This window comes from Chroicocephalus ridibundus, chromosome Z, assembly GCF_963924245.1.
Source record: "Chroicocephalus ridibundus chromosome Z, bChrRid1.1, whole genome shotgun sequence".
NCBI classification, from domain to species: domain Eukaryota; kingdom Metazoa; phylum Chordata; class Aves; order Charadriiformes; family Laridae; genus Chroicocephalus; species Chroicocephalus ridibundus.
The window spans coordinates 81,659,251-81,677,024 of NC_086316.1; the positions used below are offsets into that span (position 1 = coordinate 81,659,251).

Here is a 17,774-nt window from a genome sequence, read left to right on the forward strand (position 1 = left end):
TGATGGCAGCTCTCCAAGAGCAGAGTCGATCTAGGAAAGTTTGGTAATACAGATGATGGAATTGTGCAGGCTTTTGCTTTCTGTGGCTGGTCTCTGTGCCAATAACCTTTCCCTAAATACCCATAAAACTTTCCATTTGTAGCCTGGAGTGGCTGCCACTGCCTCCAGGATGGTGCACTTGGCAAGGGCTGGCTCGAACGGAGTAAACATCTGAAGTCCCCTTCTCGTGCATGTTAACACTTTTCCCCAAAGAGTTTTATGGCTGTTGTTAACGGAATAAGTTTTGTCCTTGTGGTGGAACACACTGCTGCACCCAGGACTATTCTCTTGGATCATCTCAGGAGTCACCTTTGATTGTACATCACTGTAAGAGTGATGGTGCTTCCCAGACCGGGAGATCCACAACCTGCTGTTGATCTGGTGCAGGCAAATCTCCTGACTTGGCTCTTTGTGTTGCAGAGAGTTGAAACACTGTTGACATCTCATTCTGTTTTCTAGTGTCCCAGAGGCCTAATCTTCACAAGGGTGATGGGTAAAAATGGCACACTGACTCCCGATGTCATTGGGATCAAACCCTATTCCTTGACTCAGAGGTGTAAATCCAGTGAACTGAGCCCAGCTCTGGAGCAGTCCTGCAGCAGGAATTATCCCAGAGGGCACAAGTGGGAGGGGGTTAGTTGTTCAGAGACCAGAAGTCACCATGAGGAGGTGTTTACAGGTCTGATGACTGTACTGCCTTCCCCGACACCCAAATACAGCTTTAGGTTGTGAGTGAGTAGATTTATAAAACCTTGGCACAGTTCTCAGGCAGGAGCTTGTAAAAGTCCTTGGGCAACATGATGGGCATCTCTCCTTCTACCGCAGATGGGTGCTTTGCTACGCTGGCTGTTGCCACAGCTGCACCTTGGGCAGTATTGCTTTTATGGGCCTTGTGATTTATGGCCATGTCAGTTGTTTAATCATTCAGTTGGCCCTCCCTTCAGCGCTGTACGATAGTTAGTTACTTACATAAAAAGGTGACTATCTGATCTAATTTTGGAGTCTCAAACCTAATTATGGATTCAAATATGATTCTATAATCTACTCTTAATGTCTCTGTGTTGAGAAGACAGATACACATATGTGTAATGTGCACACTTACATGCCTTTGTAATTATGGATATGCTTGAGATCTCATTTATTTCTGTCTCTTTATCTTGGGAGGGGGGATGCTTGCAGCCTCATCTGGCCGTGAGGGATCTTCAGGTTATCTTGTCTTTTCACCTCTAGTGTGGCTTTTCCTGGCTCTCTTTGCTGGGCTTGGGCACGCCAAGGCAGAGCCATCTGTCAGCATTACTCAGTCATGCTGGTGGTGGTTCAGAGGGCTGGTAGCACTTAGACTCGGGGCAAGCCGATGGAAATGAGTGAAGATTACATTTCTGTTGTTCTGGTAACCGCCATTAATCCTTGTCCCTTGTATTCATGTGGATGGACCACACCTAGGAGAGCTTCCCTTCCCTTCCGAGAAAGGCCTCACATAAACCATGCCAAATCAAATGCAGAGGTGGAAGGACTGTAACAAAAGCAGCTCTGGAGGCAAGGGGACCACACGGAGAGGAACCACCTTTCTGCTGTGTAATCCCCTGTGCATCTAACTCACCCTACTAATGAATCACATGCCATAGTTAGTCAGTTAGTTATTTTTGTAGATAATCTGTGGATTACAGGCATTCACATACGGTCATTCTACTCACAATTATTCTTATCAGTTGAGGATCTCATACTGTATCTGTTGTATATCCACATCCATTTTATACGTGCCTGTATCTGGGTATATCTTATAGACAGGGAATTTTAGTGGTGTGTTCAAAATTGTCACGCAATAGAGAGACCAGTTTGCCAAGCACTGGAGATAGAGAACGAAATAAATACACCACAGAAGCCCAGAATGGCTGGGGTTGGAAGGACCTCTGGAGATTGTCCAGTCCACCACGCTGCTCAGCACAGGGTCACCTAGGGCAGGATGCTCCGGGCTGTGTCTGGTCAGGATTTGGACATCACCAGGCTATCTCTGACTCTTTAATAAGAGATGACGTTCATTTGTTTTGCTCAAAGGGGAAGTTCTGCCTTGTTTCTGCCCTGATTGACACAAGGTGGGTGAAAGGGAGAGGGTGTTTTCTATGGGATCTATAGTGTGGATGGAAAATAGCTGTCACAGTCGTTTTTCCAGCTCCCTGCCAAAGCTGGCTTGTTCTTTCAGAGTATCATGGCCACAGGAAGTAACAAAGGCTGTGGTCCAAAGATGCAATAAATCTAGCTCCAGGGCTCTGAGTGCCAGATTAAATGTGCTACTGGGGCATGATACTGACGCGATATAAACTCATTCTTCTGGTGCAAATTTGTTAAAAAAAAAAATAAATAAATTTGCAGTGACTTAATTTTATCCCAGCAGACTTTGTATTGCGTCATACTATGTCACTTGTCTGCTTCACGCTGGCTTTATGGCTCACAAGTTTTACCCATCCTCTGGAACTGCTTTTAAGTGGCCATGAAGAAAGGCTTAGCCCCCCCTTGTATGCCCTGGTCCATTAGATAAAAGTATGGTCAGATATCTGTTCCATCGAACCTGTATTGCTGGTCATCTGGCACTGCATGTACCGCAACCACAACCACGCTTGAAATTTGCAGGTTTTTTGTAAAGCAATAATGAAGAAATATGTTGAAGGGCTTTTTTTGGCGTATTCCTAATGTGGGTTAACTGAGTTCAGTGCAGCTTGCTGCATGCCAGGCTGTTGGGTTTTTATGTCCCATGATGGATTCTGAAGTTTCACTGACTCTTCTCATAAAAGCAGGTTTCTGACCAAAACTTTCCCTTGGGTGTAATGTGGGTTGTCCATTGGCCTCTGCCCCAGAGGCAGCTGCATTTCAGCGGTGGCATATATAATCGAGGAAGCAACCCGGGAGTCTTCGGAGTGAAAGGTGATATCTCATCATTAAATATTGCTGTATAGTCTCCAGTGCTTTGTGGCGAATGGTTTTAAAAAGATAGAGTGTAAAGAGGCTTCCAGGATTTCTGATATTTTGCAGAGATTAGGGTTTTAACTTACATGTCACATGAGAGAAAGTGAGATCCAAAGGCAACATGACAGGCGTGGGGTTCAAGAAGATGTGTGTTCCTCTCCATATTCACTGTGACACTCTCAGAGTAGTGCCTCAGTTTCCCCTCACTTGAAGGTGTTCAATAGAATTTTTTTTTTTTTTCTTTTTCATCTTCTGGCCTTTTGGACTCTATGGATAAATCAAAAGCAGTCTCAACAGCCACAGTCATGGCTGGGACTAGCGTACTATGGGATTTGGGCAGCATCCCTTAATATCGCTCCAAGCTCTCTGCTAGTGCTCCTGGTGCTTGAGCGCATCAAGCAGGGGCACAAACGCTGGGCAGCTGAACCTGGCTGGGCTGCGTTTGTCTAATCAACGTTTGCTTGTTACTAACGTGGTTGCTCCTGTGCGTAGGGCAAAACCCACTTTCATTTCATAGAGAATCCCGAACAGGTGGATTTCTTCCCCCTGCTGTGGGCTCTCACTTCTGTTATTGTCCTCAGAAAATTTTCAGTTTAATCACTTTATAGCCCTGGCATCTGAATACTTGAGTAGTTGCCTGAGGCAGGATAGGGAGCTTATTCAGAGCCCTTAATGGAAGGCATCTTGTATGACCCAAAGGGAGGTCTTGTACTTCAGGCCTTTGCCTCAAGAAGTGTGTTTGAGGTGCCCAGAGGAGCTGATAAGAGATGTGTGAGCAGCCATTGCCAGGATGAGCACACAGGCATTTGATTATTTCTCATTACTTATCAGAGGAAGCATGAATCTCTCCCTAATTAAGATCTAATGCCAACTTCTGTGAAATTTGTTGTCATTCACCTGTGAATTATCCTCCTCAAATTTAACTTGACTGCAGGAAGCCTGCTAGCAGTAACACTTTCCTCAGGGATCTTAATTTGGATGGTAAAATGCCTCTGTAGTTGCTTATTGAATGGGACTTCATGCTGGTGAGCCTCAGAGGCCTGGAAGGGCAGTTTGGGTGAGCACTTAAAAGTCTAGACAGCCCCCATCTCTCAGGTGTTTAAAAGAGAGCTAGAGGCCTCCTGGAAAATCCACTTCCTCCCTAGATTTCCAAATCTGCACATTGCCAGCTAAGGCAGAAAAGCTGCTGGAGGAAAAGTGTTCATCGCCGTCCCTTCAGCGCTTCTGCTCGAAGGCAGCCTCGAGAGGGGAGATGGGGAGGTTTCCAAAAGAGGTTACACGTTCAGAAGTCTGAAGTGAGGTTTCCTAATTAGTCAAAGCGCAGGTAGCCTGCCCAAACAAGAAAGACAAGTATAATGTCCCTGCACCCAAGTCATTTAACTATTAACCCTGGAGGAGAGTAAGGAGATACTGAAAACAATGACCCAGTTAATTCAGCATGGCATTGGAGTGCAGGGTTATTTGTTGCTACCTGCGGGTCTGGTGATATCATCATCTTCAGGCCCTCAGCAGATCAGGAGGCCAATATTTTTAAGTGGTATTTTAAGGTGGATTTGGCATGAACTCACCTGACACTGGTGTAATGCAATGACTTTATTCATCTGTTGCTTGTTTCTACCGACCTGGAAGCACACAGCCAAGCAGGGATGAGTGTTTAGGTGTCATGACCAAGCGCGTGGGTCAAAGACCCACAACCAGAATTTGGGGCAGAGAGTTGGATTTTTATTCACCCTCCATAAAACATTACCCAGTGAATCAAAACCTGAAAGACCCTTCCTAGCTCAGAGCCATGAGTTTTATTTCAGCTCCCATTCAATGCAGGGTCTCAGGCAGGTTGGTTGATTACACCCATGGCTGTGGTCCCTTCCCTGCACCCTCGGTGGTCGCGCACTCATCCTGCTGCCCTGCCTGCTGAGCTAGATGCTGTCTGCCAGAAGCTTTCTCTTTTTTACCAGCAGTGAGAGAGGTTAAAAGCCCGTGGGTGGAGGCCAGCACAGAGTGCCCATTGTACATGCGTGCATACCAGAGCAGTAACTCCCTGGAATGCTGCACCGCCAAGCTTTTACCACCTTGTGTTTGTGTTGCAGCCCAGGAGTGTGTGTACATTGCGTCCCTCTCCAAGGAGATTAACAATGAGAAACGGCAGATAAATAGGACAGCCTTTTTTTTTTTTTTTTTTTGGATTGGACCGGTTGGAAGAGGAAGGTAACCCTGACTCCCATCACCTCCATAGACACAAAGGAGAGGCAAGGTGCAAGGTCGGTCAATTAGGTGGAGCAGCTTCTTGCAACTGGGTGGCTATAATGTACTAATTGCGTTAGTAATTAGCGACTACCACACGGTAAACACTCGCATTCAAAACTATGTAAGAGCATTAACTAACCCACCCTACAATAGGTTTGAATGAGGTAAGCATTATCCTTGTTTCACAGGTGGTGAAGTGGAGAGACTTGCTGACCACAGGGTGAGTCAATGCAGGCATGCAGGAGACCTTGGGTCTGTTAGTTCTTCAAGATCACCTTAAATGAGACCAGTGACAGCAGCTCTGGGAAATGAGTCCCCTCCCTGTTGCCAGAAGATGTGCAACTTAAGCATAAGTGTTTTTATGGTGCACTTCTATCTACTATGAGCTACAGAAACCACCTCTAAGGCCAGATGGCAGATCAGTCTCCATGATAGTTCTTCCTTCCTTTTTTTTTTTTTTTTTTTTTTTTTTTTTTTCCTGCTTGGGCTGTCAGCTTGTGCTATTTATGGGAACTTTATTTGAATTTGTGTCTGCTGGGACATGGGTGGAGGTCACCCAATGATTTCATGGAGCTCTAGGATGCTTAGGTTTTTCCATTAGCAGCCATATGTGCCAGGGTCAGAGAAGTGACCCGTGGCCACACTCCAGTGGAAATGTGAATATATAACTAATAAAAGGTGCCTGTTATTACTTCTTTTTGAATTTTAAGCTCACACAAGGCATTTTTGAAAGGCAGAAGGAAGCCAGTGATACAAGGGCATGTGATTTTTCTTGGTCAGCTCTGCTTTAGAGTAGTCTATGATAATGCTGTTATGATTTAGCGATAGATAGCAAGACCATTTTTGTTTCTCCTTTATGGTTTATTGCCGCTAAGAATGGGCTGGGAAATCCCTGGCTTTGCTCAGATCTTGCTTACAGTTGGTCGAGGGGTGGGGTTTGGCAGTGTGGCAGGGCTAATCTAGCAGGGAGCTACTGCTGAAAGAGTAGGTCTGCACCCCCAGCACCTACTCCTGGCAGTGCCTTCTCCTTTCCTTCTCTGTGTGCCAGAAGTGATACTCCTCCGACCCACCAGGGAGCTGTTTGTGCTAAAGCAGCAGAAAATATCTTTGTTTCTCTCTGAGATACCCTTCTGCTAATTTTGTAGCCTACACCGGCTTGTGATGATGGGCGTGGGGGGATGGCTGTATGGGGGATTTTGGGGAGGATGTAGGAAAGGGCCTCAACACCTTTAAAAACACCCTACGTGTATCTTTTTTTAAACTAAATGTTTAGTATTTGTCTTAGCCTTTCTCTGTCATTGAGTGATACATCTTCTGCCCCAGCTGAACATTCACAGCTTCTCCCACTAACTTTGGCTGAGGCTTTGTAAACTACTGAATATGAGTGCTTCCACCTCAAAGGGTTCAATCTGTGATGTTTTAAAGAAAGCCCACATTTGAAAGGATGAGAGCACAGTCTGCTTCAGTCAGCCACAAAGCAGTGGTACCCAAGGGCACGAGGAGCTCTGGAAAACACTGAGTTTAACTTTACTCCATCTCCCTCAATACTCAAGTCCCTGATATGCCGTGCAAGAGACCCAGGTGAATCCTCCTGCACTTCCAGCATCCCAGGGAGCATCTTGGTCTGTAGACAGTGTGTGCCTGGCCCACTGTATAATGAATAATTCATCCAAAGCAGAATTCCCCCCCTAGAATAGCTGATGGCTGAGGGCATCTCTCTCTCCCAGCCTGGGAAGTGGGGAAATAGGGAGTTTGAAACTCTTCTGCCCGATTGAGAGGGCAACACCATGTTTTCTGTGCTCTGATCATGGCGTTATTGTTTAACCTGAGGCAAGCAAGTTTCTGTCTCTATCTTATTCCCCCCTCTAAGATCCCTGTGGCAGCAAGCACTTTGAAGTAACGAGGAGGTTCATGGATGTGGAGGGCTGGTTACCCCCTCGTTTATTTCCCAAGTCTAGAGTTGAAGGTGTTTGCATTTATACACCATTTTTGTTGTTTTTTTTTATATATCCACCTTCATCAATTTAGCAATACAAGTGGCTATTGTTCCTTGCTTTGCAATATCAGTTCCAGCCCCCAGAAATGCCGGCCAGCCTCGGTTCCTATTCTGCTTCAAGGAAGGCCCTTGAGATGCCGCAGGGGCAGCGTAAGCGTGCCCCATTTCAGTCATCTCCACTCTCGCGTTCAATGCATGTTATGTGTGCTAACTTCCCTTTTTTCTTCTCCTTTCTTTTGACAGTGGCAGATTTGGTCTCTTCTAAGCTTCTTGCAGCCTCTGGGCAATCGGGACGTTGAATTCGTCGGACAGTTACCATTCGCTCCCTGGGATCGTACCTGCCCTTAATCTCCTCATCCACTCCCACACTCCCCTTCCCTCTGATAAAACTCCAGGGCATTGCGGTACTGCTATGGAGCCCAGGGAGACTTTGGGCAGCTCCCGGCAAAGGGGGGGCGAGGCAGACTTTCTGCCAGCCACCATCACCTCCTCGAAGCCTCCACCTGCCTCCAGCTGCACAGGGGAGACGATGCTGCCTGCGGCGGGCTCGGGGAAAGGGATCCCGGTGAGTGGTGAGAGGCTGGAGCCTGAAGAAGAGGATGAGCTGGGTTCTGGGAGAGATGTGGATTCCACTTCCAATGCAGACAGTGAGAAATGGGTGGCGGGAGACGGCCTGGAGGAGCAGGAATTTTCCATCAAGGAGGCTAACTTCACAGAGGGGAGTTTAAAACTAAAGATCCAGACGACCAAGAGAGCTAAGAAGCCCCCAAAGAACTTGGAGAACTATATTTGCCCTCCCGAGATCAAAATCACCATCAAGCAGTCCGGCGAGCAGAAGCTTTCCAGAGCTGGGAAAAATAGCAAAACAGCTAAAGAGGAGGACAGGTCACACTCCAAAAAGAAGGTAAGTAAGTCCTATTCTTTCCCGTATTTCCCCTTTCTTCTGAAAGAAGAGGGAGAGGGTGGGATTAAACCTGCTCAAACAGTTTGTGTCCAAGGCATAACCTTTGCAAGCTTTGCAAAGCCCTGCTTGCCCACGGAAGAGGTAATACAGAGCGGGGATCGCCCTGCACTGCTGCATACGCTGCGGGGATGATCTTGAACCACCCTTCAGATGAACCAATTCGGAAGGGATCAAAAGTTCAGCCGGGCCTCTTCTATTTTTGTGCGTAATTGAGATTTAAGATTAATCATTACATGAGTGATAAATGAAGGAGCCCACTTCTAAACTGCTTTGTGTCTGAGCGCTAATGCTCAAGCCTTTTGGCAGTTAAAGCTTTTGACTACATTTTTAAAATACAGGTATGTGCACAGTGAACAATTGAATCCATTCCTGTATACCAGGTGAAGGGCTCCATTATTCTTGATTACAGCATTGTGCTAGCAACACTATAGTTATGCTTCAGAAAATACTTCCATTATAAGGCTCATTTTCTTCCAGATGCGTATCATTTTCTCGAAATATCCTTCTGGAGAGAAATTTTTGGTACTTTAAGTTTGGGTAAAAATTGATCTTTTTATTTCTATTTTTTTTCATTTAGTCAAGGAGAGGAAGAGGGAGGGGAAAAGAAAGAAAATCCTTTCTATGTATGAGCTCCTCTTCAGGAGCACCCTTTTGTTTTGCTGTTGGCTTGATTTTTTTTCAGGAATATCACTACACTTAGTCTTTAAAACAAATTTAGTTCAAGTGTTTTAAGCAGTACTGGGGAGGGGAGGGACACCTGGTGATTACTCACGTTATTTTGGGTGTAGTGGTGTTCTCTGTCCTAGGCATCAGACAAAGGAGCTTTGGTCGGGTTGAGGCTTTATCACAGTACAAATACTTCACCTCTGCCTCAGTAACACGTAGGCATCATGATGAGTTCAGACAGGAACCTAGATTTGATGAAAGACTCATGAGTATCTCCAAAACCTGGACAAATTCATCTGGGATGTAGGCGTCCACTGATTACAGCTCAGGGCATGACTTGGCTTTCCTGCTCACGCAGCTTGGATCCCTCACTGTGCAGGAGGTCTCCACTTCTCCCATACCTTGCACACTGGATGGATGTTCAAAGGGCTGCTTCAAGCCTTGAGGAGGCTAATTGCCAATGGCTCTCCCTGGAGACAGTCTTCTCGGCAGACTGCCTTAGACCAAAATTCTGATAACTCTAAATCACTTTTTGAAGCATCATCATTTCCCATTGACTCAAGGCAGAGCCCAGGGACATTAACATTGCTCATTCTGCAAGTACTTCTCTTAGAAGCTGAACTTGGAGGGGGGGGGCGGGGATGGGGCGGGAAACAAAACAAAACAATCCAAAATCAAGGCAATTTTTTTCTTAGAATCCAACTAAATGGCACACTTTATGCACACGAAAAGAACCATCTCTTTTTAACACAACAGAGATTTGGCCCTATAATACAGAGAGAAGATATTTTCCCACCTGTTGAGGAGGATGGTCTGTCTTCTTAGCACCAAGCAATGTCTTATTTCTGCTTCCCTTTCCTCCCTGAATACTTGCATAGGTCTCAGGGGAACCCGTGGTTGTATGAGACCATGCTCAGTGACAGCAAAGGTGTTGCAAGCAATCCCTCCATGGCTGTGCAGGGAGAAAAAAAGACTTGCAAACCACTACCTACTGTGCATGGACCGTGAAGAATATGACTGCTTAGAAATCGGAACTTTCATTTCTATTTATCACCCAGTCAGATGGGTATGGCAGGCACGTTTATTCCTTCATGTCGCCATCCAAAAAGATTAAATAAATAAAGCTAACCATGTGCAAAAAAACCAACCTCAACAACAAAAAAATCACCTTGCAGGGTGGTTACGGTCAGGGTGAGACTTTAATTGCAGAAAGATAAGGAGTTTGAAAGAAGCGGATCACGGCCCAAACATGGCTGCATCCAGCTTGCACTTGTGCCGTGAGGTCCGAGCTGGCTGGTGCTGTGCCCGTGTGCAGGCTGGAAGTGCTTTGGGACAGCACTGGTCTATTCTGGCCATTAAAACAAACCAAACCAAAAAAAAAAAAAAACAAAAAAAAACCCCAACCCCAGCAGGTGGATGTTCTGAGCAGATGGGGAGAGGGCTGCTGCATCGGCACATCCATTAGCATAACACCCAACGGCTGCCGCACAGCAGCTGCTGAGCTGGGGCCAGGGCAGAGAAGTCCCCAGCAGGGATCTGGAAGACCTCAGTGCTGTGATCTCAAGGGAACTGATGCCCGGAGACCCGCAGCCTGCATCACAGTGATGCACCCCTCCAGCCAGAGTGATTTCGCGCACAGCTGCCTCTTCACTCATGGGTGGCAGGATCAGGCCTTGGCTGTGAACATCCCGTATCACGGCGTGATGAAAGGCACTACAGGAGTGGGAGGTCAGAAGTCAGTGGGAGAAGGGTTCTGGTGCTGGCAGCGTGATTACTGTCATGGCTGATGCGTGTATCTTACAGCAGTTACAGACGCTTTTTTGGGGACGTTAGTTAGAAGGAAACAGAAAGCTGGAACTCAAATGGACCTTAAGCTGTCTGGTCCACCTATGGGTTTCCCTGGGAGAGAGGAGTGTGTGCAGGTACCTTCTGTGTGTACTTGCAAAGCTGTTGAGAGCTGCGGTAGTGGTTACCAAAAAAAAAAAAAAAAAAAAAAAAAGGTGATTGTCACATTTAACTGATTCTGGTGGTTGCGCTATTTCAGACTTAGTCTGTTTGATTGCCTGTTGCTTTAATCAGCACAAACCCCAGAAAAGCAGCTTCCGGCAGCAGGGAACAATGCATTTAAAACAGTGGGGCAGATCTTCAACTGGCACCACTCCACTGTCCTCCATGGATTTTTGCCAGGAGAGTTTGGCCTGATGTACACGTTTCCCTTGCGCATGGGAGCTGCATCATTATTTGAGTTTACCACCTCACCTACGGACGCAGGGCATATATAAAGGCCCCACAGACCCGTATATAAGGATGGACAGCGAGCATAACCCAAGCTGCAAGTGCCATGCTTGTGTCTCTGGTGGGTGGCAGCAGTTGTCCTGCACCTCATGGGGTATCACCTGGATTTATCTTTTCCCCCTGAGGAGGAGCAAACTCTATCAGGACTCGAAAAATCACTTAAGTTTGTTGCATAATAATTTCAGCCACATCTCCAGTAGTCCCCGGTGCTTTGAAATACCACTTCAGCATTCTTGCTGGAGTTTCAATACACACAGCACAGAGGGCAAGTAATGAAAACATGGAAGCAATTTAAGTAACAGCATGTGGGTACACAAAGGACTGGTAATGCCAGCAATGTAAAAAGGGGCTGTGAACTGGGGATACAGCATTTATTCAGTGGCCACTTAGGGAGGAAGAAGATACGCCTGTTCCTAAGCTTTCCACTGCTCTGCTAATTAGGCAATGGGGGCTAGTGCCTGATTTCTAAAGCTGTGGTCCAGGGAGCGGCAGTGATTAGAAGGGGGCTCTGAGGAGAGCCACGCTGCTCATGTGCCAAGGCCTGTTCTTTTTTTTTTTTGCCTTTGATTCCAGCTGCTACACTATATTAAAAGATGTAAACATACATTAAATACTTTCCTCATGTTGCTTTTCCGTGTGAGCAACTGCCCCGGGGATGTTATGCGATCATGAATGGGAGGGGAGGGAATCCAAGAGAGGATCTTGCTGGGTGCGGTTGCTGATGCCCTGCAGCGGGGAGGGAGGCAGGGGGTGAGAGAGCATCAGCGTTGGGAACCTCTCCTCTGCCGGCTTGAATGCTTCACTGCAACCCAGCAGCTTTGGGGGGGGGGGGGGGCGGTTTCTTTTAAGTCGCGACCATGCCAAAATTCACATCAGCTTCCCTTTCTTGAAAATAAGAGTTGAGGTAGTTTCCTAAACCCTTTCCTAGGGCTGCTCGGAAGGTGAAGCGCAGCTTGGGCTCTCTGTGCGGCTGCTTGTGCCGCGATTGGAAAGTGCACAAACATTCTGTAAGCGTTTGCTCTGATTTCAACCCTTTGGCGCCTGGGGATGGAGTGGGCTGAACCCTTGCCACTTCTAAACCTGCAAATGGCTCCATTTCATTTAGTCTGATTGGAGAAGGAGAGAAGCAAAAAGCCAGGAGCCCAAAGGATGTCCTGCTGGCATGTTGGGAAGCCCTGCGGCCACTGCTCTCCCACCTGCAGCAGGGGTGCTCCAGTCCAGGGCATCCAGTCCTCAGCGTCACTAAAGGCCTTCAGATAAGGGAACACGCTGTCGCTCTGGAAGGGCACTGAACGCGTGGCACCAAATGCAACGAAGCAATCCATCAGCTTTCCCTGCCTGTCACGTAGCGTTTAACAAGCCCCAGATGAGCAGCGTTTTCCTCGTTTTGTTTTATTTCCTTTTTTTTCCCCTCCCTGCATTTGCTGTTCTGTCTATTTTCTTGTGTCTGCAAACACTTAATTTTCCACCTCCTTCTTTCTTTAGGCATAGCCTTACAAAGTTTCTTTGGAGCTTCCTTCATATGCATAATGCCCTGCTTCAGGGAACATAAACTGTTTTGGTTTTTTTTAATTATTATTGCACTGGGTTTTTTTGAGAGCTTGGGATGGGTGAATGTATTTTATTGCTCAAAGATAAGTGGCAGCAAGTCAGTTGGAAGTAAAGCTTCCTTGTGTGCAGTCAGAAGAAACTCTGTCCTTGGATTTTTTTGCAACCTTTTTTTTCCCCTTTGAGTTCCTCTAGGTATTTGCTGTTTCTCTGCAGGAAGAGGTTCTAGCGTTTTTTCCCTTGAAATTCAATTCGTTGTCTTCCTTTCCTCTGCCCCACACACGCAACTTTCTCCTGTGGTTCACCTTTTGTCGAGGACTCTCTCATTCGCATACTTTCCCCTTTCCACCCCTCCTTCTTCCAGAAGATCATGAATGCTTCCCCCCACTACCCTCTCCTTTCCCCTTCTTTGCATCACTGACTGCACATTGCACTTTCCCTCCAGGTTCTCATGTGCATCCGCAGTTCTTGTCGGATTACCCCTGTGCCGGACTCCTCTCCCCGGTGATTTGTGTGCATGATCATCCAATTGCTCACAGTACACACTTATTCCTCTTTGCTAAGGGCATCCCCATGCAAGATGTCCTCTGAGTCAGCTCTTCTTGATGCGATCCCAAACGTGACCCGGGGAGTTGATGTAAGTGCTTGGTCCTTGTGCCGTGTGGAGGAGAAGGCAGTTGTGCATTTGTGGTGGTACCTGCTTGAAGTAGCAGGCTTTGATTTACAGCTTTTTTTTTTTTTTTTTTCCCCCAACGGATGGAGCCTCCATAGCCCCGTCAGCCTGGACCTGTTTCTGTGCTGGTTGGGTTCCCACTCTTGCTAAACAAAGACTTGAAGCTCCTCTAAATGATGCTGGTGGCAGGTACCTGAGGCTCAAGCCAGCAGTGTAGACCTCAGCCTCTGCTCAGGTTATGGAATAGTGGTAGAACCCCAGAAGTGCCAGCACAGTGGGAAAATATTCTTATTGCATTTAAGGTGATACTGGCTGTTGAGCAGCTGAGAGACCAATTCTGAGATGCTCTAACAGGCATGAGTTTTCTGGCGTTTTTACATTCTTTCTACACAAACCTACGGGTGCAAAGCTACACAAACTCAGCTCTTTGATATTCATCCCAGGGTTTTTTTTGGCTAGCTTTTCTTTCTACCACATTGTTGAAGGCACAAATGAAACAGCTGCAGTTTGGTGCCTTCCCACCGCAACTACCTCAGGCTCCCCCCAGAAAGAGAACAGGAATGAATTTCTTTGTAAAGAACTTCATAGCTTAAGAAACCAGTTTTGCTACAAGCTGAGAACCACTCAGGACCAGGTTCATCTTGGTCCTTGAAGGCATCTGAGGTGCCCAGATTGTGAGCTTAGTCCTCTTGGGTCCCCACATAGTCACCTGGAGGAGGCTGGTCCCTGGGAAGAGCAGGGAGAGCTGGATCCTGGCTCTTACTCCTCCTTCTCCTTTTCCAAAGCCTGCTGGAGCAGTGTCCGCCTTGCATCGTGTCATGGATATCTTGTGACAGGAATAAGGCAGAGTTTCTTTTCCAGTTCGGTGCTCTGCCTGAGCCAGCTGATGCTCATTCCTCACTGTCTCTCTGCTCTGAAAGAATTGTGACTTTTTTTTTTTTTTTTTCCCTTGTAGTCAAGCATTTCTTAAAGAAGCAAATGCCTGGCAGTGAAGGGATGGGCTGGGGAAATATAAGCAGGCTTTTACTGTTTAACGCAGAGTGCCAAATGAGGAAGACTTGCTGTATTTGATTAGCTGCCATATGACCAGGGCTTGTGGAGGCCGTCTGTGTCGAGGGCAGGTTTTGTTTTGCAGCAGTCACTCCCATGGCTGAGTTTCAATGGCCCTCTGTGACATTTCCTTGTGTCCTTGTGCTGTACCTCTCTTTCCAAATTGTGACGAAACATCCCCAGTGCTGGTTTTGGGGTTGAGGAAACGCTGCAGGGAAGAAACTGGGACCAGTGCAGGGAAGCTGGGGTCCAGATGGAGGTCCTGCAGTCCCCAGCACTGAACTGTGTGAGGGGGTGGGTGCTGCTTCCAGCAGCCTCATAAAAGCTTGGCCAAGTCAATGCACGTTGGTTGCGTTTCGAAAGCACTGTAGCCTCCAGGCTAACAGAGATGTGCTGGAGACATGACGTGCTGACATGTGCACCCAGAACGGCAAACTTCTGTACTGGTTGTGTCTTCATTTGCAGACGTTTTGGCATGCACAGGGGTGTCACTCCTTCATATACACGTTCCTCCAGCATCAACTGTTGCATGCAGCGCTCCCTCTCCCTTCCTTCCAGGCATGCCTGACCACAGATACCTTCTGGTTTACCTCCAGCTTTTTCATCTTCAATCCCTTTTTCACATGCACACCTAGCTAGCCCCCTCAGGTCAGGTCTTCATATGCTTCATTCCCAGATGGGCTTCTCACTGCCCACATTCCCTTGCACAGTCAGTGTGACTGTGCAAGGGATTCATCTTGAGTTTATTTGAATGGAAAGAGGAGCTTCACCTGGTGCCCTCAGCTTGTCTTTTTTTTTCTTTTTCTAAGAGCACTGAAACTTGTGAAAGTTGTTTTCTGACCACTTTCCTCTTTTGTGTCTTCTCTGGTGTCTAGTGATGAGTGAACTTTCTGGCCAAGCCCTCTCTGGGAACCCCTCAGGGGTCTTTTTCTTCTGGACAGCAAACAATTTGAAGAAAACTTTTTTGAACATCACATCTCAAAGATTTCTATTCTTACATCAAATTTGATCAAAATTGGTCAAAATATTCCAAAAACATTGAGGAGAAGATCATGCAGGCAAGCAAGGAGTTTGTGTTTGCATTCAGATACACACAAACACAGTGTGATCACGTTAGGCTCGTTTCCTTAGGAAACCAGACTAAAAATATCCAGAGTAAACACGCATTGTTTTGGTTTTTAATGCTATAACTATTCCAACTCTTGAACCTTAAAATGATTCCATTTGATACGTGACCCTCGAGGACAAGTCCAGTTAGCTGTGTTTTCGCAAGAGCGTTATTTTCCATTTCTTGCCATGACCTCTAACGTGAGTTAGACCAGTGGCTGTTGGCCCCTTCATTTCAGGACATGACGTGCTATTTCTACATCGTGACTATATTTGGACTCCAAGCTGCAGGCGGTTGCTACCAGGAGAGGGATTCTCAAACCATAGTGCATGCACCGGTAGCAGGACACTGCTTCCAAGTAGGATGGTCAGCCTGGAAAACAGTCTACTTCTCCAGGACGTTGCCAAACAAAACAACTTGTTGTTATCTTCCTTTTTTTTTGCTGGAGCTGTGGGCTAGCAGTGAAAGGGACAGCGGAAGGGCTAAGGTGTCTTACTACAGAAATGCGGTTGCGTATTTGAGATGTGGCTTGGACTCTGGCCACTGTGTAAGGTAGCATTGCTGAAGATGAGGACATGGTCATTCAAGGTGGACAGTCAATTGCAGCTGTGTTTGCAGAACTAAGTGTGTCTCTACAAGGCTCATTTTAAGATGGTACCTCATGTTCCTATTGTACATCAATGTCTGCTGTTGGCAGGTCCTATATGGAGGCAACAGGAGAGCCTGTCCTCCTGCAAGAAGTTCATAAGTGCTGTAGAAATAAAAGGAGGAGAAATGAAACCATCTTCTCTCTTAGTACAGTATGTGAAATAGAGTAATGAGATTAAGTGACTCACTCAAGGAACCTGTTGCAGGCCAGGGTAACACTCAGGACTTTTTCATTGAGTTGTGGTTGCTTAACCATGACACAACTGAGTCTCCCGGGTGGTGGCTTCTTCAAGCGTTGGGTGCACAGGCCTTCTGGAAGCCAGGCCTCTTCTACTTGTCATTGAAAGTGGTGAACTTGTTTTAAAATTATTAGCTTTCTGCATCTTCACTGCTAGCTTTAAAATTTATCTAGAAGAAGAGTTAGGGCTTGATGCAGAAATGAGGGGGGTGGAGTTTCGGGGCCACCGTGCAATCAGTCAATCTAGATGCTCTTAATAGTCCCTTCTGGTCTGTAAACCCTGAAATGTGGTAAGAGTCAAATGAGGAATATTTACTGGAGGACTCATAATCTTCTATCAGTTTCTCATGGCTCTCTGTCTCACCTGGGTGGCAAGGTTTGTAGAGAGAGATGGTATCTTTTATTGACATCGATGTTACAACAGCTCTACCAGTATAAACCTGGGTGGTTCATTGAGGAATTTCAGCACTTTGCAGCATTGTAGCTTCATGTGAGCCGCTCTCCATCTGCACGGCTGAAAGATGAGAATCAGCCCAGAGGGGATTTGCGGGTAATTTTGCCTTGCCCAACGCTCTTGGGAGGAATGTGGTGGCACTGTTCTTCTCACTGATGTCTCTGTCTGACCAGGCGAGGGCTGAGCAGTGGACGCTCAGATGTGTCACCACCAATCATGCCCTTGCTTCACCGTGGGGCAATGTCGCTCACTCCCCACCTGCTGCTTCTGTGAAAAGGCACTTCTGTAACGTGTTTGGCAAGCGTTTCTCAGGAGGATACGTAGGAAATAGTTTCCTCATACCTTCGAGGTACAGCCTATGCAGCAATTTCTAAATGGACTTTTTTTTTCAGTGATCTCCCCTGCACCCCGGTACGTGCTAAAATACTGTGCTGGCCTGGGCAGCTTCATCTAAATTTTACCTGCTGTATTCCCAGGTGGGTAGTTTGATGAAAGCTCACCTATAAAACTAAGAAAAATAGACCTGAGGCAGGTATTTTTCCACTGGGGAGCAGCAGCATTAACAGAGACTTGATCAGCCCTCATTTCTGCCTCCCACCAAAGTCTTTTCAGCTGCAGGGACAGTTTCTACATCAGTATCCTGCCTAATCTGTGTTAGCGGGGAGCTTGAAGGCACCGATTTTGTTGCATCTTCCACTGGGAACTGATGGTACCGGACTGATGGCATGTTTTACTTCTTATACCCCATGTATGTGCAGGTTGGATGGGGATAATTAATTTGTCTTGTCTATTTTCTGACATTGCATTCACCAGTGCTCAGCTGAGTACTCTTCCCAAAGACAACCTCTTGCTTTCCATGGGATACTTTCCTTCAGTAATTTATGTAATCA

General features: G+C 46.7%; 1 protein-coding gene across 5 annotated transcripts in view; it reads left to right on the forward strand.

Annotated features, from left to right (window-relative positions):
• The window catches only part of SETBP1 (SET binding protein 1), a 267,775-nt gene that overhangs the window by 9,886 nt on the left and 240,115 nt on the right, over positions 1–17,774 (forward strand). For all 5 annotated transcript variants that reach the window (XM_063319825.1, XM_063319829.1, XM_063319827.1 and 2 more), the window contains exon 2: positions 7,484–8,144. In XM_063319825.1, the coding sequence (XP_063175895.1) occupies positions 7,653–8,144 (492 nt within the window). In that variant the 5' untranslated portion in view covers positions 7,484–7,652. The remainder of the gene's footprint in view (positions 1–7,483; positions 8,145–17,774) is intronic.